Raw genomic sequence first — 26,464 nt, forward strand, 5'->3', positions numbered from 1 at the left:
ATTGAAAACCATTTCCGGTCAGTAACTTGAGAACCACTTCACCCAGAATGTTGAAACTTAATAGGATGATTGGTCATGCAGAGTAGATGACCCCTAACGATTTTGGGGCCACTCTTTGAAAGGTCAAGGTCACAGGGGCCTGAACATTAAAAACCATTTCCGGTCAGTAACTAGAGAACCACTTGACCCAGAATGTTGAAACTTCATAGGATGATTGTACATTCAAAGTAGATGACCCCTATCGATTTTGGGGTCACTCCATTAAAGGTCAAGGTCACGGGCCTGAACATGGAAAACCATTTCCAATCAATAACTTGAGAACCTCTCGACCCAGAATGTTGAAACTTCATAGGATGATTGTTCATGCAGAGTAAATGACCCCTATTGTTTTTGGGGTCACTCCGTTAGAGGTCAAGGTCACAGGGGCCTGAACATTGATAACCAGTTCCGATCAATAACTTGAGAACCACTCGACCCAGAATGTTGAAACTTCATAGGATGATTGAACATGCAGAGTAGATGACCCCTATTGATTTTGTGGTCAGTCAATTAAAGTTCAAGGTCACAGTGGCCTGTTCATGTAAAATCATTTTTTGGAAATAACTTGAGAACCACTTGACCTACAATGTTGAAACTTAATAAGATGATTGGACATGCAGAGTAGATGACCCCTATTTATTTTGAGGTCACTTGATCAAAGGTCAAGGTCACAGGAGCCTGAACAGTGACTTGAGAACCACTAGGCCAAGAGTGTTGAAATTTAGCGGGATGGCTGGACATGCCAAGTACATGATCCCTATTGCAGCCAACCATCAGTGTCTCTTTGACTTTCACTCCTGACCCCTATTGACTTCTTGCCTATAGGACTTTGCATTTGGGGAGACATGCGCTTTTTTACAAAAGCATTTTCTAGTTTTATTTTTTATTTGTTAAATGGAATGTGAAGAAACAGTAAAATAATTTCCAATAATAAACATATAGCAGGCCCTTTCCGATCATGTTAAGCCCTTTCTGATCAGGGCGGTTTATGCCATGACTCGTATTTTGTCTATAATTCAACTAAAAATAACAAATTGATAACTTTTTTTCATAATTTATTTTCTTTTATATATCATAATGAAATATGAAGAAATAATTAAATATATTCCAATAATAAACATATGACAGGCCCTTTCCGATCATGTTAGGCCCTTTCCGATCAAATACCACGGAAAGGGCCCTTTCCGGTATCTAGTCATGCCCATTAACAATCGATAAACCAAGTTTTTCGAATGCTAACGAATATTTTCAAGTGAAAACATAGAATAACGCCTTAAACCATAGTTCACGCTCTTAAACGAGGGTTACGCTTGTAAACCAAAGTTCACAATCGTAAACGGTTCACATTTTTAAGCTATGGTTTACGAGCATGTATTGGGGTTCAGGAGGGTAAAAATAGGATAACGACCTAAATTCAATTGAGGAATCTAGTTTATTAAACCTAAAGCATGGTTTACGGTCGATATAATAGGATAATAAAACCCGCTTTGAATTTTGGGTGTGAATATGGGTTTATGGACGTGAACCTATGTTTACAACCATGAACCATAGTTTATGGATGTGAACCTATATTTGCAAATGTGAACCTATGTTTTCGACCGTGAACTTTGGTATATGACTATGAGCGTGAACCTAGGTTTACATTCAATATAATATGTTTCTTGAAAAAAGCTATGATTTTTGGTCGCAAACATAGGTTCATGTATGAATAAATTCAATAATAAACTAAACCGAAGAAGTATAAAATACACAGAATGGCAACAGGAGATAAGCTTGTGTCACTGCATTATCTTACTGAAGCATTTGCAGAGTTGATCAACAGACACTTATAATAAAGATTAAAGTATTACACTGGCGATATGGACGACACGTAACAAACGTTTGGAATGGGACCAGGACCTAAAGTTATAATTGGTGAAAAAGCTTTGTAAAACATATAAACTTGGGACTGTTAGAAGACGTACATTTTATTGAAATGTTACATTGAGAAAAAATGGCTATTTATGCATTAAGTTTGCATACTTTGTTTCAAATGTTTTAATGGCCAAATTTCTGCCCCAAATAGGCTTAAAAAACACTGGAATATTGCACAGAAAAAGGTTTAAGCCTTCCATTATATGTCTGCTCTGTATAGATCTCCTAAACCCCTTGAAGGATTTTAATATAACTTTGCTATAATATTCCCCTTATCAAGACATTATGTGCACATCAAGACATTATGTGCACAATTCAAAATTGCCAGCTTAATGTCGTCATAACTCGAAGGTTTAATGGTTCCACCCTATACCATCAACCCTTTCACTATCCATAACAGTGGTGGGGGATATAGCTGTCTTTCAGACTGCCTTGTAATTTACAAGTTTATAGCAAACAGTTTTTTCCCAGTGTAAAATTCTGTTCAGTGATTCTTTTAGATTTTAAAGATAGATATATGTGAAAGATTGCACATGAAGGGGATGAAGAGCAACATACACTTCTCCATTCTTCCAGTTTGGATCCCAAGTCTTTATTCAGAAGTTACAGGCAGTACATTATTAGTAAAACACAAAAAACCTGACATCGAAACAAGACACTGAATAAATTAACAGTCAACTTGATCAAAGCTTTAAATCTTTTTATACAGTATTAGCGACATTCATATACTACTAACCATAATGGGACACCATTTTGTGACCGAGTTACTGACCTTATTCTATAAGAAAGATGTAATACATAATATTATAATGTAAAATTTATTTTTTGTTTGTTTAATCCAAACAAGTTCTATAACATTTTCAGAAAATCCCACTAATAATTGATGTACATGCTTTAAATAGAATGGAATCCTCAACGTTTGAAGAGCTGTCTGACCATTTTACATCAAAGTTAGATAGAATTGGTATATTACTGAACCTCCGTGATGCCAGTAAAGATGACACATGTGTTGAACAGTTACAGGTACAAAATAATTTCCATTTTACATTGATGAGATTGCTTGTTTTGAATAGAAAAAATTGATGCTTGCAGCATTTGTATCAAGTAACAATTACACTTCTTATTCTAAGCTGCCACTAAGGTCTAATATATAGGTTCTATATTTCTCAAAAAGCATGCTGCCAAACATTACATTGGTAGCCACAATGCGGAGCATTCTGTGTGAGGATATTTTATAATAATAAAAGAGTAAAATAATTTTTGGTTCAGCAGTATATGGAGAGCTGTTGTACTTGTCCTTGTGTCTGTCTGCATGTTTGGTTAACATTTTGATGCACTTGTTTACTTGATAGATTTGCTTCAGACTTTGAATAGTTATTTCTCATCATCCACTTAGAACTTGATTTAAAGTTTTGATGCACTTTCTCTTTGTCAAGGTTACTACTAAATAGATCTGGTTCAAACCTAAAATTGTAAAATAGTGAAATTAAACTTGGCCTATAAGTAGCTTATAGAAAAACCAAGGTTGGGATTGTATATGGGGTCATTGGGGTCAAGTTCAAGGTCAGGATAACTTATTTAATCTTCACACTTAGAAAATTCCACAGTGGTGCAGTGGTCTAGAGCGTTGCGCCAAAAGCTACTTTTTAGTCAGTGGGACGGAAGGGTGTCTATTCAAATCCTACTGAAATCCAAAATTTTAGGTCACATTTACTAAAAATAGATTTTTTTTCTCCGTGTGATCATCAAAAAGGTGGTTTCTGCTTTATAATTTTAGTTTGGACTTACTTACTGCCACCAAACTTTGTGTACAGCAAGCTCATCTGAAAAAATAGGTTTGAATGATATTTGGGGTGACTATTACTAAAAATAGAAAAATGGCTTCCACTCAATATCTTTAGTTTGGGTACACTTATTGTCAGTGTACTTGTTGTGTAGATAGCTTTTATCAAACACAAAAGGTTGAGAATGTATTTGAGGTCACTTGGGTCGTTACTTGGTTGGCGTTGCCTGGTTAAGTTATATCTTTAGGTCAGCTTTTCTCCTAAACTATCAAAGCTATTCCTTTGAAACTTGCAACACTTGTTCACCATCAATCGCTGACTCTGTACAGCAAGAAACGTAACTCCATCTTGCTTTTTGCAAAAATTATGGCTCCTTTTGGAATTAGAAATGTCATATTTCTTGGTTAAGTTTTGTGTTTAGGTAAACTTTTTTCCTTAACAGTCAAAGCTATTGCTTTAAAACTTGGAGCAGTTATTCGCCATTAAAAGCTGACTCTGCACAGCACGTACTGAAAGTTAACTCTATATTGCTTTTTGCAAGAATTATGGCCCCTTTTGGACTTAGAAAACCATGGGTATGACAATATTTCTATTATACAGAGACAAAAAAAATCAGATGAGCGTCTGCACCTGCAAGGCGGAGCTCTTGTTTTAAAGAACCTGTTGGCATGATGCAATTGAAAACCTGGTTTTCGTGAAATTTCCACATTTCTTACTGTATGTGAGATGATACCTCAGTTTACAACTTACGGGAATGGATTGGAACTTCACACAATTATTCAATGTGATAAACTGATTAACATTGCACAGTTTTAATAAATCTGTTTTGCTTTGTTACAAAATTATACCCCCCTTTTCAACTTGGCAATTATTGGTCAAGTTTTCATATGTAAACTGGTATCTGAGTACCCACCAATGGGTGTGCCTGATTTTCTAAAACTTACCAGCAGATAGTAATGTTTGGACTTGAGGTACATGTATTAAGTGTTTGATTCATAGATCTCTTATTTCGGTGATAAAGCTACATGTATATTATTTTTATCAGTGAAAAAAAAAGATATTTTTCACCTTATCATTTACTTCAGCTTCTGCAGACAGAGTTAGGCAATCAAGAAAAAAATCTGGCTTTGGTTAAGAAAGAACTAGCTACCAGACAAAAAGCTCTGGACAGGATAAAGGTGAGTTTATAATGATTCCTGGAGTGGAGATATCCACTTTCTAATAATTTAGCAGCAAGCTCAAGGATAACATGAGTATATAACTTCAGACGTGCTAGATTTAAATATTTTCGATGGAAGTTACCAAGGCGATACAAGTTGACAGGAAGCTGGAATGATGTTTCTTCCCAGTGAAGGTAGAGAGCTATTTCATTGCTCAACTTTCTGTATCACTTCATACAGTAGTCTAAGAGGAGAGGTTTCCAATTAGCTGAAAATAATATTACAGTCTTTTAAAGATGCACTTTGGAAAAAAGTTGGGGAAAAAATGCTGGAGAATGGAGAATCGCAAATGATCTCATGTTCTGAAAGCCTCATGGCATCATCTTCAAAAAAATGCAAGGATTATGAATTCAAAAAAATAATTCAAATGAAAATTTAAAGCTTATTTTTGCTGTCTTTTTTTTTTTTGGTAAGCACCCCTTTAAACAGTTAATGGTACTGCCCAAATTTGAAGATGGACAAGTTCATTATAGAAAGGACTTCGGACACTTTCTATATGAATTTGCCTACTCCAAGAGTGAAAAATAAACCACTAAGAAATAAGTATTTAATTACATATGCCATCAAAATACATATTTGAGATTATTTCTTAAAGTCAAATTTTCAATATTTGTTTCATAAAACGGTGATTTTTGTTCTAAATAGAATTACGTTCCCTGTTATATTGATATAAAAAGTGTTTTGCTTTATACAACATTGTTTCCCACCCGTGCATCAAAAACATATTTGGCCAGCATATGTAGATATTAATTGTACACATTTTCTGTGACTGTTGTGTTGATGCCAGGGGTGGAACAGTACTTTTAAACAAAAAATGTAACTACAGGGTGTTCCCAAATGTAAAGTAACCAATACTTTTTATATTCATTAATAAACATATTTTTACATCAGTTTGTAACTCAAATACTATACAAATGTTTGAAAGGGTATACATAGGCATGATATACATGTATAGTAGTCAGACAAGCAAATACTGTGAATTCATTATTGTTCGTTGGGTTAAATTTTCATTGGCCTATCCTGGTTGTTTGTTGCAGTAATTGGCAAATATGTGCTTTAACATACTTGCAACACACCAGGTAATCTTCTGCATGCACAAAGTGACAAGGTGAGCTTTTGTGATCGCGTGGCGTCCGTCGTCTGTCCGTGTGTCCGTCCATGCGTGCGTAAACTTTTGCTTGTGACCACTCTAGAGGTCACATTTTTCATGGGATCTTTATGAAAGTTGGTCAGAATGTTCATCTTGATGATATCTAGGTCAAGTTCGAAACTGGGTCACGTGGGGTCAAAAACTAGGTCAGTAGGTCTGAAAATAGAAAAACTTTGTGACCTCTCTAGAGGCCATATTTTTCATGGGATCTGTATGAAAATTAGTCAGAATGTTCACCTTGATGATATCTAGGTCAAGTTCGAAACTGGTTCACGTGCAGTCAATAACTAGGTCAGTAGATCTAAAAATAGAAAAACCTTGTGACCTCTCTAGAGGCCATATTTTTCAAGAGATCTTCATGAAAATTGGTCAGAATGTTCACCTTGATGATATCTAGGTCAAGTTCGAAACTGGGTCACGTGCGGTCAAAAACTAGGTCAGTAGGTCTAAAAATAGAAAAACCTTGTGACGTCTCTAGAGACCATATTTCTCAATGGATCTTCATGAAAATTGGTGAGAATGTTCAGCTTGATGATACCTAGGTCAAGTTCGTAACTGGGTCATGTGCGGTCAAAAACTAGGTCAGTAGGTCAAAAAATAGAAAAACCTTGTGACCTCTCTAGAGGCCATATTTTTCATGAGATCTTCAGGAAAATTGGTGAGAATGTTCACCTTGATGATATCTAGGTAAAGTTCAAAAGTGGGTCACGTGCCTTCAAAAACTAGGTCATTAGGTCAAATAATAGAAAAACCTTGTGACCTCCCTAGAGGTCATATTTTTCAATGGATCTTCATGAAAATTGGTCAGAATTTTTTATCTTGATGATATCTAGGTCACTGTGTCAAATAATAGAAATAACGACGTCATACTCAGTTCAACACTAGGTCATGTGGGGATAGGTGAGCGATTCAGGACCATCATGGTCCTCTTGTTTGTATTTCTTATATATTTTTCATTTCTTTATTTTTTCATCTTCTTTTGTGCGTTCATATTTATTTCTTTTAGAAAAATTCTAAATGTCACACACATTCATCACTTCATGTTCTTCCTTCTGTGAAAACTGAATCGAAGACTGTTCTTTGCGACGGACTAGGTCTAACACCAAAAAAGGAGGCAATATGTGCACAGCAGTTAATCTGATCATGACTATAGTCTATCCAACAGAACTAACGCTTAGCATTGATATGCCTGTGATGCATAGGTCAAGAACAGTTGCTTCATGGCAGGTTATATCAGTGACGGGTTCACATTCAGTGTGATGCCACGAAAGTGATGTGTCAAGTCGCTTTCCATGCAGATGGCATATATAAATATGGCAAGACGCGAAAGCAAACTAAAAGGTCCAGCCAAGTTTCAGGTGGTTTTTTTATGCAGCGACCTGCTTCTACTTTAGCCCTACAATTGACACATTTCGAATGTGTTTTGCCAATAACTTCAGCCCTGATTAGACAACATTATCTTTAGATCGGTTGTTGTCAGACTTATCCCGATTCAACCTTTTCCGATACAGCTTCCTTAGGCAAGCCCCACAAAGAACTGTCATTTCGGATACATTTTATTACATGTTTAAGCCAAATGAGCCGTGCCATGAGAAAACCAACATAGTGGCTTTGCGACCAGCATGGATCCAGACCAGCCTGGGCATCTGCGCAGTCTGGTCAGGATCCATGCTGTTCGCTTTCAAAGCCTACTGGAATTAGACCAACCGTTAGCGAACAGCATGGATCCTGACTAGTCTGCATAGATGCGCAGGCTGGTCTGGATCCATGCTGGTCGCAATTGCACTATGTTGGTTTTCTCATGGCGCGGCTCAAATGTTATCTGTGGTACTTATCCCAAGCAAGAACCAACCCTACGGTCTTGATAAGATGACTGCCTTTTCTTAGTATTTATTTAATGTTATACAGCACACAAATATCTGCCATCACTTATAACAGAACTATACAGACATGTACATGTACTTAAATAACTACCTGAACCACTGTAATAAAACTGACCGGTCACTTACACATGTATACCTATTCACACATAGGATTTTAATCTTAAAATGTTATTTTTTCCTTAAATAAACAGATTTTGTCACTTTATTCGACTGGAATTCATATATTTAAAACTTCTGTAAAGTGATGACATTATATTTTTACGGAAATTAAACATTTAATTTTTTCAATAAAATATACCCTGGCCTAGATAAAATAAGAAAAACATCTTGATAGGAACAAATACAAACCAGTTTCTGCTGTAATAAGTTAACTAACACATTGGTTTATCATTGACTTGAAACGACTTGGGTATTGTTTAAATACTTAATGAGAATTTTGCCTTCAAAATGTAGGCTAGAAGCATATGATAGTGTCCGAAGTCCTTTAGCAGGGTAAGGGTTAATTTCATGGATTTAAACAAACCACGAAATCCTTGAAAAATCATACACCTTAAACGTTAATGATTTTACAGTAATTACCGGTACTATAGGTATATGTTGAATTTGAATTTTTGGAGTTTAAACTTTTTTTCTCCAAACCTAAATGTTAAAGGAATTTAGCTCAAGACCTTTATGCAGTCAAACTCCAGGACACTGAAGTTAGTGTGTAACATTTAATTTGGAGGCAGTTTTATTATGTTGCTATTGGCCACTGAGGTCTGTCGTGCCAAAAGAATCCTTTTGACGTTCAAAGGCTAAATTTGGTTGCTCCCAATTTTTGATGTCAAAACTAAACAAAAACATGAATTAATCAAGGAAGTATTCGAAAAAAGGTTTTTCTAATATATTGGCAAATACTTTTTAAGGGAACTCCTTTGAACAAAAGGCAAATTTTTATGCTTAACTCCCAGTTTTTTGCGGTAGGGGTACACTTAGGTTTGTCTTTCCGTGTTGGTCCATCTAAGTTTGTGTCATGCTTATTTCAAAAAGTATTTGATATAGAATCATCAAGCGATCTGAGAACTGTATACAGCATAAGAAGTTGTGAGGCTTGAGGTTTTGTTATTTCACTCAGTAGGACCGGAGTTATTTCCCTTGACTTAGTCTTAAGTAAAAAAAAAAAAAAGAAAAAAAAGGCATATAAAAGGGCCTCAAGTTTATGTTACTCATATTTCAGACACACTTTGACCTCAGGTCCTGAAACCTTATAGCAATGTTGTTTAGCATGTATAGCTGTGCATCTAATTTTCTTATTTGAATATAGCCTTCCTAAGGCTACCACACTAAGGCAACAAAGTAATTGATTCACGCCATACTGGAATGGTACAAATTGTCTGTTTGTAAATAGTTACTGAGTCATAAATTAAATTATGAATTGGTCTCTTATATTCAACATATTTCTAGTTTGGAATTTAATATGAAATTGTTTTGAGTTTACTTTTGCATATGCACCGGATTCAAATATATTTTCCAGATTCTATTAGCATTATATTAAACACAAAATCAAACTGGAGTTTAGAAGCAATAGTTAGCAACAAGCCTTTGCAATGCACTATTGTGTTTTATACAAAGCTACTAACTCTTATTTCAGAGTTTGAATAAGGATTTGATTGAATGGAAGAAGAAACTGACTTACATGGTTGAAAATATCCCAGAGAGACTCCCAGCTCGAAAGAAAAACATAATAAGGTAAGTTTTTCAATGTGTTGTTGAAATTATTGTGCTTTTTGAAGGTGTCCCATATTATCTTTAATACTGGAAATTTGACATAGTCTTCTTAAATTTAAAATCTCAATGGAGATTAACAGTTAACAGTTCTTATAAACAACTGATTCCCTTACATTAAACAGTTATTGTCAAGCCCGCTTGCAGTGAGCTCAATATAGTTGTCACTTTTGGCAGGTCGGTGTATGTGCGTGCGTCCGTACAATTTTGTCCAGATCATAACTTTGACATGCATGGACCAATCTTGTTTATATTTGGCATGAATGTTTACCTCAATGAGAAGGCGTGTCATGCGCAAACCTCATGTTCCTATCTCAAAGGTCAAGGTCACAGTTGGAGGTCAGTGATTTTTTTTGCGTATTTTTACTGCCGAATATCGGCACTTTCCCCTCGCCAAAATAGGCCATTTTTTCCCAAAAAATCGTCAATTTTTCCCCTAAAAAAGAGATGTTTTCCCCCCTCAAACTATAAGATTTTATTTCCAAAATGTAACAGTTTATATTCGGGCGTGAGATCAGCGATATCTAACATGAAATTGGCAGAAATGGCATCAAAAACGTCCTTTTTAAGATCAAAATCGCATCAAGGTTACCGTCGCGAAAACACGTGACAAACAAAATATTGCCGATTTTCAAGAGAAATATGCACTTTAGTCGGTTTAAATATGTTCCATTATGTCATTTAATCATTTATGGTAATGAAAAATGACAATATATCTCCTAGTTTTTGAAAAATTGGAGATCAAAATCTCCGCGATTGTACCGATTTTCGGATAGTCAAAATTTCGGACGTTATCAAATTTCAAGGGCATGAGGTGAAAATTGATAAATACAATTATTACAAGTTGTATTGATGTCTTAATTTATTTTATCACCCAAAAATTTCACGATTTTAAATCCAGAAGTGGTTTTGAAAAAATATAAACTCTTCAAACAACATTCAGTAAGGAAATGTACAGATTTATATCACTTAGTATGGAAATTAAACATATTTCTATTTTTCCCAATTTGGGGAATTATCGCGCTTATTTTCCCAATTCAGCGGGCACAGGCACCTTTATTTTTTCCAAAAAAAATCACTGGAGGTCAAAGGTCAAATTGAAGTTTGTCCGGACCATAACTTTGACATGCATGGACCAAATTTGTTTGTATTTGGCATGAATGTTTACCTCAATGAGAAGGAGTGTCATGCGCAAACCCCATGTTCCTATCTCAAAGCTCAAGGTCACAGTTGGAGGTCAAAGGTCAAATTGAAGCTTGTTCTTCATGCATGGTGGGATTTTGATGTAACTTGGCCTGAATGTTCACCTTTATGAGACGGAGTGTCATGCACAAGAACCACGTCCCTGTGTCAAAGGTCAAGGTCACACTTAGAGGCCAAAGGTCAGATACAAGAATGACATTGTCTGGAGTATGTCTTCTTTATTCATAAGGGGATTTTGATGTAACTTGGCACATATGTTAAACACCATGAGACAACCTTGTTTTTAGAATTACTTCCCTTTGTTTTTACTATAAATAGCTTATATTGTAACTTTTTTATTACTGGCCGTGGGGAAAAATTGAGACCACTTTTCTGTGGTACAACATGCATGGTACATCCAATTTTTTGGTGTATTTTGACCTATCTCTACCTGGTAAGGAGTTTTGTGTGGACTCATGTAGATTTTTTTTTATAATTGGTGAAAAAAATTCCATATGCAAATACAAGTACTAATGTAAATCAGTTCTGACACCGCCAAATAGTATAATAAATGTTACTTTTTTAGACAGCTGGTGGGCTCAACATTTTGCCTGTGGGCATGCAGAATGTATTTCTAGTTTAACTTAGACATTTTTAGCTCGACTATTCGAAGAATAGGGGAGCTATCCTACTTGCCACATTTTGACAAAGTCTTTTGAGATAAAGCTTTGAAACTTTCAACACTTGTTTACCATCACCATGACCAGTTATAGGCAAGAGCACATAACTCCATCAAGGATTTTGGCTGAATTATGGCCCCATTTGACTTAGAAATCATGGTTAAGCATGGTTCGCACAGGCCATGAAAAGTCCTTGAATTTGATGCCTACTCCTTGAAAACTACTTGAATTTTGTAACAGTCAGAAACTACTTGAATTTAGGAAAAAACGTACAAAAGATGGCAAATAGTCCTTAAATTCGTCGTGTGCGAAGTGAAAATGGACAAACATTATAAAGGACCAAAATAAACTAAAAAACGACGAAAAAACCCAACCGTTACCGCCATAAGGGCCTGCCACGGAGTCGGCGATAGTACGGTACGGTACTGTACTTTACGTGTTTAATGCTCTCTCAGTTTTCACACTGTGTAATTTATCCGCGATGCGTTGAAGGTAAATCTTGTGTTACATTGTTTAATTTTGTCCTAAACTGGATTTAAATTGGTTATTTCATGTCTCAGCAACAGTGACATTGCGCCCATTTTAGTCCTTGAAAATGGAGGAAAACTACTTGAAAACTCCTTGAAAACTACTTGAATTTTTTTTTTTGGGGAAGGTCTGTATGAACCATGTTAAGTTTTTCGTACCAGTTTATATTTTGACAAAGTCTTTTGAGATAAAGCTTTGAAACTTTCAACACTTGTTTACCATCACCATGTCCAGTTATAGCCAAGAGTACATAACTCCATCAAGGATTTTGGCTGAATTATGGCCCCTTTCGACTTAAAAATCTCTGTTAAGTTTTTCGTACCAGTTCATATTTTGACAAAGTCTTTTGAGATAAAGCTTTGAAACTTTCAACACTTGTTTACCATCACCATGTCCAGTTATAGGTAAGAGAACATAACTCCATCAAGGATTTTGGCTGAATTATGGCCCTTTTTGACTTAGAAATCTTGGTTAAGTTTTTCGTACCAGTTCATATTTTGACAAAGTCTTTTGAGATAAAGCTTTGAAACTTTCAACACCTGAATACCATCACCTTGTCCAGTTATAGGCAAAAGTACATAACTCCATCAAGGATTTTGGCTGAATTATGGCCCCTTTTGACTTAGAAATCTTGGTTAAGTTTTTCGTACCAGTTAATATTTTGTGTAAAGTGTTTGACATATGGCTTTGAAACTTTTATCACTTGATCAGTATAATAGTCTCTATCTGTAGGAAAGAGAACATAACTCTGTCATCTATTTTGGCTGAATTATCGAAATCCACAAATCCAGGAACATTGTTTGTCTAATCTTCTTTTGTCTGAATATCTGTGGTAATATTTTGACCCCATTCAATCAATTCTTCGAATAGTCGAGCGCGCTGTCATCCGACAGCTCTTGTTTGTTGAATGAAATTAAATTTGGTTGACATGTTTATGTTATGCCTTCCACTCCTTTGAAGATGCGGAAGTGTAATTTGCTCATTGTTGGTCAGTAGACACTTCTGTTTCCAATGAATCACTAGAGGGCTATGACCTACAGTGGTCATACTTTATAGGATGCCTTTGGTAAGTAAATGACCCTTATTGTTTTGAGGTGCCAGTAGGTCAAAGGTCGGTCACAATGACTGAAAAACAGTTTTGTGTCAATAACTGGAGATGTCTTTGACCTTCAGTAACTGTAAGAATGATTTCTTGTGGTAATTAGATGATCTCTGTTGTTTGGTATCAGTAGGTCAAGGTCACAGTGGACTCCAGTCTGAGAATTGTTGAAACCAATAACTGGAGAACTTTTGGCCTTGGACGGTTATAGAATTATTGTCTGTGGTCAGTAGATAACCCCTAATGTTTTGGAAACATTGTGTTGCACATGTCTTAAAAAGTATTTGATATCTATGGTAGTCATTAAACCTTATAGGATTATCATTATTATCAGCATGTGAAGTTATGCTCCTTGGGTTCTTTTTTTGATTCACTGAGCAAGACCACAGTTATAGCCCTTGGCTTAGTTTAGAATGTGCATAAGGTCCTAAAAGTTTGTATGCCTCAAGAAGTATTTGACCTGTTGTAGTGATGTTCCTGTGGTCACTGGTAAGATGCCACTACAGGAAGTGCCTGCACCCAGTCAGAACATAACAACAAGTGTGACCAACACTAAAAGTAAAGAGGGTATGAATGGTCAACGAGCAGGAAAATTAGAAAATACTTACTACCCAGAAATAGAGTTCCTTACAACAGATGAATTTGAACAGATTCCAAAGTAAGTATTTGTAAAGAAGTGATTTTAGATCAAACTCAGTTAAATTCTGTAGCTGACTCTGTAGTTAACAAGTTAAACTGAAATAAGAGAGTTTTACGTTTTAGTTAAATGTACAAAACCAGAATGCAAGTGCAGCGGATTAGCAATCTCCTGTGCAGTGATTACCTTCTTGCATAGCTTCATACAACACCCAAACCCAAGGCTTTGTTTATCTTAAAAACAATGTGTTGGACTTCGAACAGTAGCACTATTAAAATGTATGTAGAAGATTTATTTTCTCACAGTTACCATAATTTGTTCTCCCTTGAAGGGAGGTATGTAGTAATTACACTCTTTGTCTGTATAAATTTTTAGTTCATCTGTCCTAAATGTTTCTTATCTCGGCAACAAAATTTAAACAAAGGGACTTAAAAATTTACAGTTTAAGGTAGTTCTGCATATTCGTATCAATTTTTGTGCCCCCCCATGAGTGGTGGGGGCATATAGATTTGCTCTTGTCCGTCCATCTGTGCGTCCTTCCGAGAATGTTGTGTCGCGCGTAGCTCCAAAAGTATTTGACATAGAGTCACAAAACTTTACAGGAATGTTGGTCAGCATTTGTAATTGTGCACCTGGGGTTTCGCGTCCGGATTCATTCAGTAGTGTAGGAGTTATGGCCCCTGACTTTGTAAAAATTGATCATTTTAGTGTGTCGCGCCTAGCTCCAAAAGTATTTGACATAGAGTCACAAAACTTTACAGGAATGTTGGTCAGCATGTGTAGTTGTGCACCTGGAGTTTCGCTTCTGGATTCATTCAGTAGTGTAGGAGTTATGGCCCCAGACTTAGTAAAATAATTGGTCATTTTAATGTTGTGTCGCACGTAGCTCCAAAAGTATTTGACCTAGTCACCAAAGTTTGCAGGAATATTGGTCAGCATGTGTAGTTGTGCACTTGGGGTTTCGTGTCCGGATTCATTCAGTCTTGTAGGAGTTATGGCTCCTGACTTAGTTAAAAATTGGTCATTTTAATGTTGTGTCGCGCGTAGCTCCAAAAGTATTTGACTTAGAGTCACCAAAGTTTACAGGAATGTTGGTCAGCATGTGCAGTTGTGCACCTGGGGTTTCGCATTCGGATTCATTCAGTATTGTAGGAGTTATGGCCCCTGACCTAGGAAAAAATTGTCATTTTAATGTTTTGCGTAGCTCTGAAAATATTTTACCTACAGTCATTATTTCACTACACAAGACCAGACTTCTTGTCCAGACTTACTCAAAAAAAAAAGTTTGTTAAACATATATGTTAAAATGTACTTGACCTAGAATCATAAAACATTAGGGGATTGTTTTATAGCCTATGAAGTGTTCTCTTTAGAATTTTACTCAGCTAGGCCAGAGTTATGGCCAACTAAGTGAAAAATACACATAAGGTTCTTAAAAGTTTGTGTTGCAAACATCTTAAAAATTGTTTAACCTGAGTCATTAAGCCGTGTTACAGTGGCAGGAGTGGGGGGCACCTGTGTCCTATGGACACACATCTAGTTTTCTACTCTGTTGAATTTGATGAAATAGTGATTCTTCAAAGTTTCAGAGGAATTTGTTGCTAACTATTGACATCCATTGCTTATTTCAAAAATCAGAAACCATAATGTATAATGAAATAAAATGTTCAGGTCCGTGTGCTTGTTTTTTAGATAATTTGCGAATGATTAAAGAGATCTGCATATCACACTCTGATTTTAAGACATTTTTTTAGCTCGACTATTCAAAGAATAGTCTAGCTATTCTACTCACCCTGGCGTCGGTGTCACACCTTGGTTAAAGTTTTGCATGCAAGTACATACAGCTATCATTTAAAGGCATATAGCTTTGAAACTTATTTGTTTCTTTTTCTAGGACAATTACCAACCTCACTGGGTCAAGTCCCATAACTCTGACATGTATTTTGGGCAAATTATGCCCCCTTTTGGACTTAGAAAATCCTGGTTAAAGTTTTACATGCAAAACTAATGCAGATATTGAATTGAAACTTCACATGTGTCTTCGGGATTATAAAACTAGCTGATAGCATCAAGTCCCCCATAACTCTGACCTGCATTTTGGCCAAATTATGCCCCCTTTTGGACTTAAAAAAATTCTGGTTAAAGTTTTGCGTGCAAGTTACTGTCTGCAGTACAAATGCAAATATTAAATTGAAACTTCACATGTGCCTTCGGGGTTATAAAACTAGTTGATTGCATCAAGTCCCATAACTCTGACATGCATTTTGGTCAAATTATGTCCCCTTTTGAACATAAAACTTCTGGTTAAAGTTTTCCATACAAGTTACTATTTCCAAAACTAATGCAGATACTGGATTGAAACTCTGTAGATATTTTAACATTTAGGGTAACATTTTTCTGCTTCTGGGACAATAATTCGAATAGTCGAACATTGGCTGTCTTACGGACAGCTCTTGTCTAATTATCTAATATAAACATTTTCATATCATATTTTATCTTTTGAAAGATAGTAACATTGTAATTATACCCCCACAAAACGAAGTTTGGGGGGGTATATAGGAGTGAGCGTGTCGGTCGGTCTGTCGGTCGGTTGGTCGGTCGGTCATTCTGTTGGTCCGTTGGTTTTCATGGTTTCCGGATGATAACTCATGAAAGGTTTGACCGATTTAAATAATTTTTGGTACACAGGTGTAACATCAGAAAATACAGGTCAAGTTCGACTTTGGGGTCAAAGGTCAAGGTCACAGTGACCCTGAACAGTTTAACAGTTTCCGGATGATAACTTGAGAACGCTTGGGCCTAGGATCATAAATTTTGGTACACAGGTGTAACATCATGAAATACAAGTCAAGTTCGACTTTGAGGTCAGTAGGTCAAAGTTCAAGGTCACAGTGACTCGGAATAGTTAAACGGTTTCCGGATGATAACTTGAGAATGCTTGGGCCTAGAGTCATAATTTTTTGTACACAGGTTTAACATGATAAAACACAGGTCAAGTTTGACTTTGAGGTAAATAGGTCAAAGGTCAAGGTCACAATGACATGAAACAGTTAAACGGTTTCCGGATGATAACTTAAGAACACTTGGGCCTAGGATCATGAAAATTGATAGGGAGGTTGGTTATGACCAGCATATGATCCCTAATAATTTTTAGGTCAGTGGGTCACAGGTCAAGGTCACAGTGACCCGGAACATTTAAAATGGTTTTCTGACAATAACTTCAGAACTCTTTTGACTAGGATCACGAAACTGAATAGGGAGGTTGGTCATGACCATCAGATGACCCCTATTGATTTTGAGTTACAAAGGTCAAGGGTCAGAGTGACCATCAACATTAAAACCTTTTCCGGACAATAACTTTAGAATGCTTGGGTCGAGGATCATGAAACTTCATAGGGAGGTTGATCATGACCAGCAGATGACCTGTATTTATTTTGAGGTCAGTAGAGGTCAAGCAAGTTCGGCTTTGACATTGGCTTAGTTCTGTGACAGGGCCATATTGTGGGGGTATAATTCGTCACTCCAGTGACAACTCTAGTTTTAATATGTTTACTCATAGGTTACCATTGATTCATAAAACAATTTTCGTTTCTATATACTGAGTCCTGACCTAATTCTAAGTTACCCGGATGAATAATGTTACCCATTTCTTCAGATTTATCAAACATGCAGAACTGGCTTAAAGGTTCATAATACCTTTGTTTAAAATGTGGCTGCCGCATTTTCCTTTATGAACAAATTATATTAATTTCTTGTTAAATCCTATTTCTGATTATTGTTTTCTCTTATATTTGTCAAAGGTTTGAATATTGATTAATATAGTAGGAAGTTTTAATGAATTTATTGTTATGTCTCCCACCACACAGTGGTTTGGGAGACATATTGATTTACTCCAGTCTGTCTGTGTCTGTCTGTCAGTCACGAAGCTTGTCCGCATTCTAAGTCGAACATTTCTCATCCGATCTTCACCAAACTTCAACAAAATGTGTCTGCCAGTAAGTGCTCGGCCAAGTTCTCGGCCAAGTTCGATCGGCCTAGGCACTTCGGAATTATGGCCCTTGAATCCATTCGTCTAGACCATCCAGAGAAACTAGCCATTTTTCATTGGGCAGCACTGTCGCAAAGCTTGTCTGCACTCTAAGTCAAACATTTCTCATAGGATCTTCACCAAACTTGAACAAAATTTGTTTGACCATAAGACCTCGGCCAAGTTTGATAACTAGCCAAATCCGCTTAGGCACTTATGAATTATGGCCCTTGAATTACTGATTGGATCCATTCGTCTAGACCATCCAGAGAAACTAGTCATTTTTAGCTCGACTATTCAAAGAAAGGACAGGTTCCATAACTCTGTTTTGCTTTTTTACAAAATTATGTCCCCTTTTTGACTTAGAAATTCTTGGTTAAGGTTTTGTATGTAAGCTGGTATCTCAGTACCCACTAATGGGAATGGATTGAAACTTCACACACTTGTTCACTGTCATGATCTGACATGCACTGTGTAGGTCCCATAACTCTACTTCGCAATTTTTTCAAAATTATGCCCTTTTTCGACTTAGTAGTTTTTGGTTAAGTTTATGTATGTAAGCTGGTATTTCAGTATCCACTTATGGGAAAGGATTGAAACTTCACGCACTTGTTCACTTTATGAGCTGATAAGCTCTGTGAAGGTTCCATAACCCTTTTTCCCATTTTTACAAAATTATGCCCCTTTTATCGACTTTTGTATTCATTCAATTGACAAGGCTGTTGAATAGTCGAGCGTTGCTGTCCTCCGACAGCTCTTGTTCATTGGGCAGTTGTGGTTTCTCAAAAGCATCTCTAGTTTTTGATTAACTCCCTTTATGACTATCTGTAAAAGTTCATGTATATTATTAAAAGTAGCAATTTTCTAACCATGTACATTGTAATTATGCATAATGTCTATTTGGACATGTGTATCAACAGGGTTCCCACACTTCCTGGAAAACTGGAAAAGTCCTTGAATTTTTCATTTCATTTTCAAGGCCTTGAAAGTACTTGAATTTTAAAGAAAGAGCAAAAAACCTGGAAAAAGTCGGGAATTTTGTTCTTTTTGTATGCTCACAATATTGCCAGTGTACATAAAAAGCAAACATATTTAAACAGAGAAACACCGGCATTGCTATCCCAGTTCTTGAAGAATTCGCATCTTCAACTCTTCACATCAGTTGAGATTTTAGTGGTGTTACACCTACTTAGTCTATACGGAGTTGTCTTTCTTTGTAAAGTGTCTGGTGATTAAGATGAAAGAAAAACGTGGCACACTTTGAAAAATGATTTCTTTCCTACAAAGAAGAGAAATTGGCAAAGATAGTGTAAAATACGACCTCAAAGGTCTGAAAATTGACAATAAATTGGTATTGCCAGATGACTGCATTGTCCATGCTTATAATCTGACTGAAGTACTTCTGACAAATTGCAGAACACCCTTAAAATTGAATCACAAGGTGAATAGATGCTTATCAGCATAAGAAGTCAATCTAAAAAGCAACCTACTGACAACTTTGAAAAGTCTTAAACGCTTGGTGAAATTGAGTCCTGTTTTTTAGTTTAATTAAATTTACATGTATTAAACCCCCACCGATGAAGTTCAAAGAGGGTATATTGGAGTCTGTCCATCTGTTCATTTATGTCTGTCCATGATTCTTGTGAACCTAACTTTAAACTATTTGAAAGGCTTTGTTGAAACTTTACAGACTGGTAGTATATGACATGAAGATGTTCATATTACAAGATAATCTAGCAAAGGGGAGATAAATTGGACCTAGATATTTTCCATTATGTTTCTTAAACAGTACTACTTGAACTAAGTGACAGTGAGCGAGGCAGAAGTATCCATCCTCTTTAGGGATAGCTCTAGCTTATTTTCTTAAAGTTCTAGCACCTATTAAAAATCTTAGAGGCAGTGAAAGAATTTCACTTCTGACAGGACTTGAACCTACAATGTCTGGATCAGGTTTGGGTGCTCTACCTTTGAACCACGAGGCACTCTATTAGTCCTTGAATTTTGTGAAAATGTCCTGGAAAAGTCCTTGAATTATTTCCACGGAAAAGTGTGGGAACCCTGGTATCATCTGTTTTTAACATAAAATTTAAAGCCTTATGGAACTTTAAACAAGAAGGTATGTGGTTTGCAAAATTCAGGTCTCTACTTCAAGGTCAAGATCACATTGAATTACAAACATGTTTAAATTACAGATACCTGAAGGGCCGAATGACATACGATCAGGTAAACAAGTTTATAGAAGGAATGAATAAATCGTACAGAGCCAAGTACAAACTTCTGAAACAGAAGAAAGCTACCTTAAATGATGCAAACAGAAAACGGTACGAGGCTTACAAAATGCAAGAGACGAAAGAGACAAAAGGTAAGTCCACTGGAGAGAAAAGTGCTAATACTAGTTAGGAGACATTTATTTAAGGGGTTTGAGCCCCACTTGGATCGCAACCACACTTTTTCATATGCCACTTGTATTGGTTATCCCCTGTTAAAGGAAGAGGGATATAGTTTAGGTGTTGTCTGTCCGTCCGTTTGGAACCCAATCTGTGACATAGTATTTAAATAAAACATTATAGAAATGTTAACTGTTGTAGAGAAATGCCACCATGTTAGTACCGGTCACATAGCTTGAGTAAGACAAGATTTATGGCCCTTTGTTCATGTATATGTTACTTTTGTAGTACAGATGTAGTAATTTATTCCATTTTCTGTCTGTTTGAAGTCATTTCTCAGACATGATTCAATGGATTTCAATAAGACATGGCAGAAATGTTAAATGCTGTGGCGAAATGCATCCCTTGGTTTCAGCACAATAACTTTAGTTTGGAATAAGCTATAGACTCCAAGCTTGGCCTGTAGATAGATGGTAAGGAGAAGAAGGCTGGGATTGCATTTTGGTTCATTTAGGTCAAGTTCAAGGTCGCTGTTGCTAAAAATAGATTTTTGGTTACCACACAAGCTATAGACACTAAACTTGGCCTGTAGATAGAATAAGATGGTAAGGAAAGGAAGGCTGGGATTGCATTTGGGGTCATTTTGGTCAAGATCAAGGTCACTGTTGCTAAAAATAGAATTTTTGGTTTCTGCGCAATAACATTAGTTTGGAACAAGCAATAGACACCAAACTTGGCCTATAGATAGATGGTAAGGAAAGGAAGGCTGGGATTGCATTTGGTATCATTTTGGTCAAGGTCAAGGTCACTGTTGCTAAAAATAGAATTTTTGGTTTCCGTGCAATAACATTAGTTTGGAACAAGCAATAGACACCAAACTTGGCCTATAGATAAAGCATGCATGCATGTCTTGCAGTACTGCACATCAGACTTGTACTTATATAAAAGAATGCGAGGGATAAAAAATTCCATTTTTTATATGCAAAAACCTGAATTTCGTTGAGTTTCCACTTTTCTTGTGTTTCATTTTAAGTAGCTTGGGTCAAGGTCATTGTGACTGGATATAGAAAAATGGTTTTTGAGCAATAACTTAGAATGAATAGCTTTCAATAACACTGAACTTCAGTGGCATTTAAGTGAGTATTGTAGGCAGACACTGCTTCTTCAAGGGTGAAACATTTATTGTTTAGTGTGGTGAATCAGTTCTTTCAAGGAAGTTTACCAGAGATTTGTAAATAAGCACAATGAAGGTAAAATAAATCAATATAAACTAAAGCCAAACATGTAGTTTTCATAATGCAAGAGACTATAGAAAAACAAAAGATAATGTCAGTGGGAAAAAGTGTTGTTTTTCTTAAAACAAGCAGTTATATTTTTATGCCCCCGAAGGGAGGCATATAGTTTTTGAACCGTCTGTCTGTCTGTCGGTCTGTCCGCAATTTTCGTGTCCGGTCCATATCATTGTCATCGATGGATGGATTTTCAAATAACTTGGCATGAATGTGTACCACAGTAAGACGACGTGTCATGCGCAAGACCCAGGTCCGTAGCTCAAAGGTCAAGGTCACACTTAGATGTTAAAGGATAGTGCATTGATTGGCGTGTCCGGTCCATATCTTTGTCATCGATGGATGGATTTTCAAATAACTTGGCATGAATGTGTACCACAGTAAGACGACGTGTCACACGCAAGACCCGGGTCCGTAGCTCAAAGGTCAAGGTCACACTTAGACGTTAAAGATCATTTTTCATGATAGTGCATTGATGGGCATGTTTGGTCCATATCTTTGTCATTCATGCATGGATTTTAAAATAACTATGCATGAATGTGTGACACAGTAAGACGATGTGTCGCGTGCAAGACCCAGCTCCGTAGGTCAAAGGTCCTAAACTCTTAACATCGGCCATAACTATTCATTCAAAGTGCCATCGGGGGCATGTGTCATCCTATGGAGACAGCTCTTGTTAAAAATGTAAGTGTACAAAATTAGAAGGTAAAAGTGGTATAGCTCTAGCAACATAAGCATACATGTTAAAAAAATGCAATAAACAAAAATGTTAGGCCAAGGGGATCAATGTTGTGGTTCTAGCAAAATGAGCAAAGTTGACTTTTTACAAAATAGAAGGAACTGTGATAAAAGAAAATGGGCTATATACTTATTCCTCTGTCACATTTTACAGTATGTGAATATAGAAGGTGCAGTATAGTAACAGTCACAGTACCTTGAACATAGAGATGCGGTGATTTTCAGACATAAAAATATCTCGAGTTTCATGAAATTGTGAAAATTCAACTTATAGGACATTACATGGACTGATGTGTTGAACTGCCAAGATGAACTTTTGTTTTAAAGCTGGGACATTTTAGCTAGTTTACTAATTGGCATGCCCTTGTCCTCCAACGCCAAATTACTTTTACTGAACTAGATTTTAGCTAGTTTTTCATGGAAATTGTATATTTATTGTTGATTTTAGGTATTTTCTAAGTTAAATGTATTGAATATTGTAGTTACAGTGAACAAACAATAACTTGTATTTTTGCTCTTTTGTGATGTGTTGACATTGGTTGAGATTAGATTTTTATGATATATTTTTCAGGATGTTACTTTGTTGTTGATGAAGATCTGAAAGACACTGGTGGTTTAAAAGTGGATAATGTTGCTCGTTCCACATTGACAATACTAAGGCATTGTGGGAGATGTAGAGAAATTCGCGGGGGTCGTCTCACAAGATATTGTTACATAGACAACTATTGACTGTTATCCCCCAGACAATCTGTGGATCTCATCATGATCAGATATTTCTGAATAAACAGTTCCTGCATTGTATATGTTCCAGATAATTTACATGTTAATAAGGCAGGAACGGACTGGCCAGGGACCATCTCACCAAACGTTACATCTACAGTCACTGATCTGGATATTCTAAATGATCAGTGTAAATTTGGCAGGGACAGAATGGTCAGCAACCATCTCATCAGAGGCTGTTACTTGGACAGTCACGTGTATATTTTAGATGTGTAAACATGCCAGGGAGTTTCTCACCATATATTAATTCATTGACTGATAAAAAAATATATAACAATTTGATATACTGTCATATGCCTCCAGGCAGCGAACGGGTGTCGCTATAGTAACAGATTTATGTAGCCTGTGAATAATTTTCAGTGCTGGTATTTTTAAGTAAAACAGAAAAATCAGTGTTGTTTCTAACACTTTCTCAGGATGTGATCAGTATTGGAGGTTTTATCAGTCCCCTACTGGTTGATAGCCAGTTTGGGAGACTATAGGATTGTGCTGTTTTGTTCGTCTGTTATTCCATCCATCTGCAGTTTCGTGCCTGGTCAATAACATAGTCATTCATCAAGGGATTTTAATATTAATTGGTATAGATGTTCCCCATAATGAGATTATGTGTTATGTGCTTAACTCGGACCATTAGCTCAAAGGTCAAGGTCACACTTGGAGGTCAAAAGTCAACAGGGCTTTTTTCTAATCCCGTCTGTAACTTAACAATGTGAAAAGGAATTTTAATATTATTTGGCACAAATGTTCTCCATCATAAGAGGATGTGTCATGCACAACTTTCAGCGATACCCAGGACCTAACTCAAAGGTCAAGGCTACACTTAAAGGTCAACAGTCAATATTGATCTTTTCCTGTCCAGTCTGTAAAAATATTTTGATAGAAGCTTATGTGGCATGTAGACCCAGTGAGCAAAAAAATGGTTATTTTCTGCAGAATAACTTCCCTTTAGTATGATAATTTCTTACATTTTTAGCTCAGCTGATTTTTTGAAAAAAAAAATGTTGAGTTATTGTCATCCAGGGACTACCTTAGCCTGGAAAATTAGGGAGAAGTGACTTCTCCCTCCTGGGGAAATAGGGAGAAGTTTTGAAATTTTGGGAGAAGTTCAGCAAACGTGAGACAGGACATCGCTTACATGCATTAAATAACAGTAATAATGTTTATTCAGTTCATTTTGTAGTATTATCTTTTTATGACATAAATAAAAATGATGCAATGTTTCAACAATACAGTACATATTTGCACTGTTTTACTGCAAAATGTTTGACAACTTGACACAAAAAATCTTTCCTCATATAACCAGTACTTAATATTTCTTGGATTTCTTCCTTCCTAGAGCAGCTTTCTCACGCATGTGAGCATTTTGAGTTTAAAATTTTTATATGTTGTTCCTTCAATTTGACAAACTACAGAGTTTAAAAAACTCTCAAACTTACAATGAAATGTTATTTATATTGATCAGTAGATAAAAGACCTAAAAATCAGGGGCAGTATTTTTTAAAACTACGTATTTTGACATAAAAAATCTAAAATTTGGTTAAATGTATTACCTCCCTTTAACACATTTCAAAATGTACTAAAAGAGTTGTCTGCTATTTTTATCAAACAACAAATTTAATAGTTTGTCAAGGGCCTTATATTTAACATTATATGTTTTTAATGAAAGAGAAATGCAGATTAAAATGATTAGTAAGCAGATCCCGATTGAAAAATAAACATCGGGAGTAACGGGTAGTCTACATTGTGATGGCAATAAAAATTTCGAAACGATTTTTATCCGAAACCATGAATTACTGGATAAGACATCTCCTTATAAAGTACCGAGGGCGTGCAGTTGACCCGAGGTTCCGTGTTTTGACCCGCGAAAATCAAGAAAAACTGGAATTTGACCTGCACAAAAAAAAGTGTCCTGTGCGTCGGCTAGATCTGCGATATGCGTCTCGAGTTCGAAAGTTCTGCTTTGTCAATCAAAATCTCGGTGAATTTCAATTTCATTGTTGTTCACTGCCACAAACGGAAGTATGACAGAAGGCGGAGCATCATATGTTAATTAGCTACTGACAGATGTCAATCACGCCACGCACAGACTGACACATAATTAGGTTTGTAATTCGGAAGTTAATTATCGCAGTTTTACGAAGTTTTCGGGCTCTCTGATCTCTGATTTCGGTCAACTTCAATTATTACTCTTTCGTTCTTTAATTATCATGTACTGCAATCACATTAAATGCAAACAATTAGCAGCTTATCCTGCGGCGTCAATCTGAAATCGAGTGATCATCTTTTGTTGTCATGGACACGTTTCGCCGCGCGTGCCTCCCAGTGACATCCTGTGTATTGCATATTGTGTTTACAGACTTTACATAACTGAGATGTATAATCTCGGCGCACTTCATTGCCGATTATGTTTTCCTTTCATCCATTTTTAGGGCGACTTGAACTTTGCTTTTCTGGGCGGGAAGGGCGAAATGAAATATTTTAAAGCGAAGTTATCGCTCAACTTCGCCTAAAACGCAGTCCCTGGTCATCACTTGATCAGCGTCGGCATCGGCGTTTCTTGGTTAAGTTTTCTGTTTAGGTCAGCTTTTTACCTAAACTATCAAAGGTATTGCTTTAAAACTTGCAACACATGTTTACCTTCAGTAGCTGACTATGTACAGAAAGAAACATAACTCCATCCTGCTTTTTGCAATAATTATGGCCCCTTTTGGACTTAGAAAATATCAGATTTCAGGTTAGTTTTGCGTTTAGGTCATCTTTTCTCCTTAACGGTCAAAGCTATTGCTTTAAAACTTGGAGCACTTAATCGCCATTAAAATCTGACTCTGCACCACAAGTACCATAACTCTGCATTGCTTTTTTGCATGAATTTTGGCCCCTTTTGGACTTTTAAAGAGACAAAAAGATCAGATGAGCATCTGCACCTCTAGGACGGTGCTCTTGTTTCTAATATTTTCCCACAGGTTTCTATATGAAGTGTTATCAAAATTGAAATTAAATGTCTTTTTATATTTATAGATGTTATAAGCAGTCACCAACTGTAGATTTTTATATACGCAAATTGTAATCTAAACGTTATGTGTTCTAACATATTTTATAATTTGTACAATTTCGTATATACATTATCAACAGATATCAGATAAATATGTTATACTGGTTGAGATAATTGGTCACCTCCTTGTAGGAGACTTTGTATTGCTTTGCAATACTTCATTCACTTGACTTAGCTCGACTTGAAATATATTGAGAGCTATCCTACTCTAACTTGAACCAAATTTTCCTAGACAAAAAAGACATAGTTTGAATTAGATTCACCAAGAGTTATATTACTTTAATTAAATATGTCAGTAGGTTGGAATACAG

General features: G+C 36.2%; 1 protein-coding gene across 1 annotated transcript; it reads left to right on the plus strand.

The window, feature by feature from the left end:
• The first annotated feature begins 2,820 nt into the window (after positions 1-2,820).
• LOC123565901 (spindle and kinetochore-associated protein 1-like) lies at positions 2,821-23,623 on the plus strand. The gene is made up of 6 exons (XM_053549230.1): positions 2,821-2,976; positions 4,823-4,915; positions 9,621-9,718; positions 13,713-13,901; positions 20,100-20,269; positions 22,893-23,623. Exons 1-6 carry the CDS (start codon positions 2,857-2,859, stop codon positions 23,048-23,050), a joined length of 828 nt encoding a protein of 275 aa, XP_053405205.1. The 5' UTR covers positions 2,821-2,856; the 3' UTR covers positions 23,051-23,623.
• The last annotated feature ends 2,841 nt before the right edge of the window (positions 23,624-26,464 follow it).

This window comes from Mercenaria mercenaria, chromosome 8 (assembly GCF_021730395.1).
Source record: "Mercenaria mercenaria strain notata chromosome 8, MADL_Memer_1, whole genome shotgun sequence".
NCBI classification, from domain to species: Eukaryota; Metazoa; Mollusca; class Bivalvia; order Venerida; family Veneridae; genus Mercenaria; species Mercenaria mercenaria.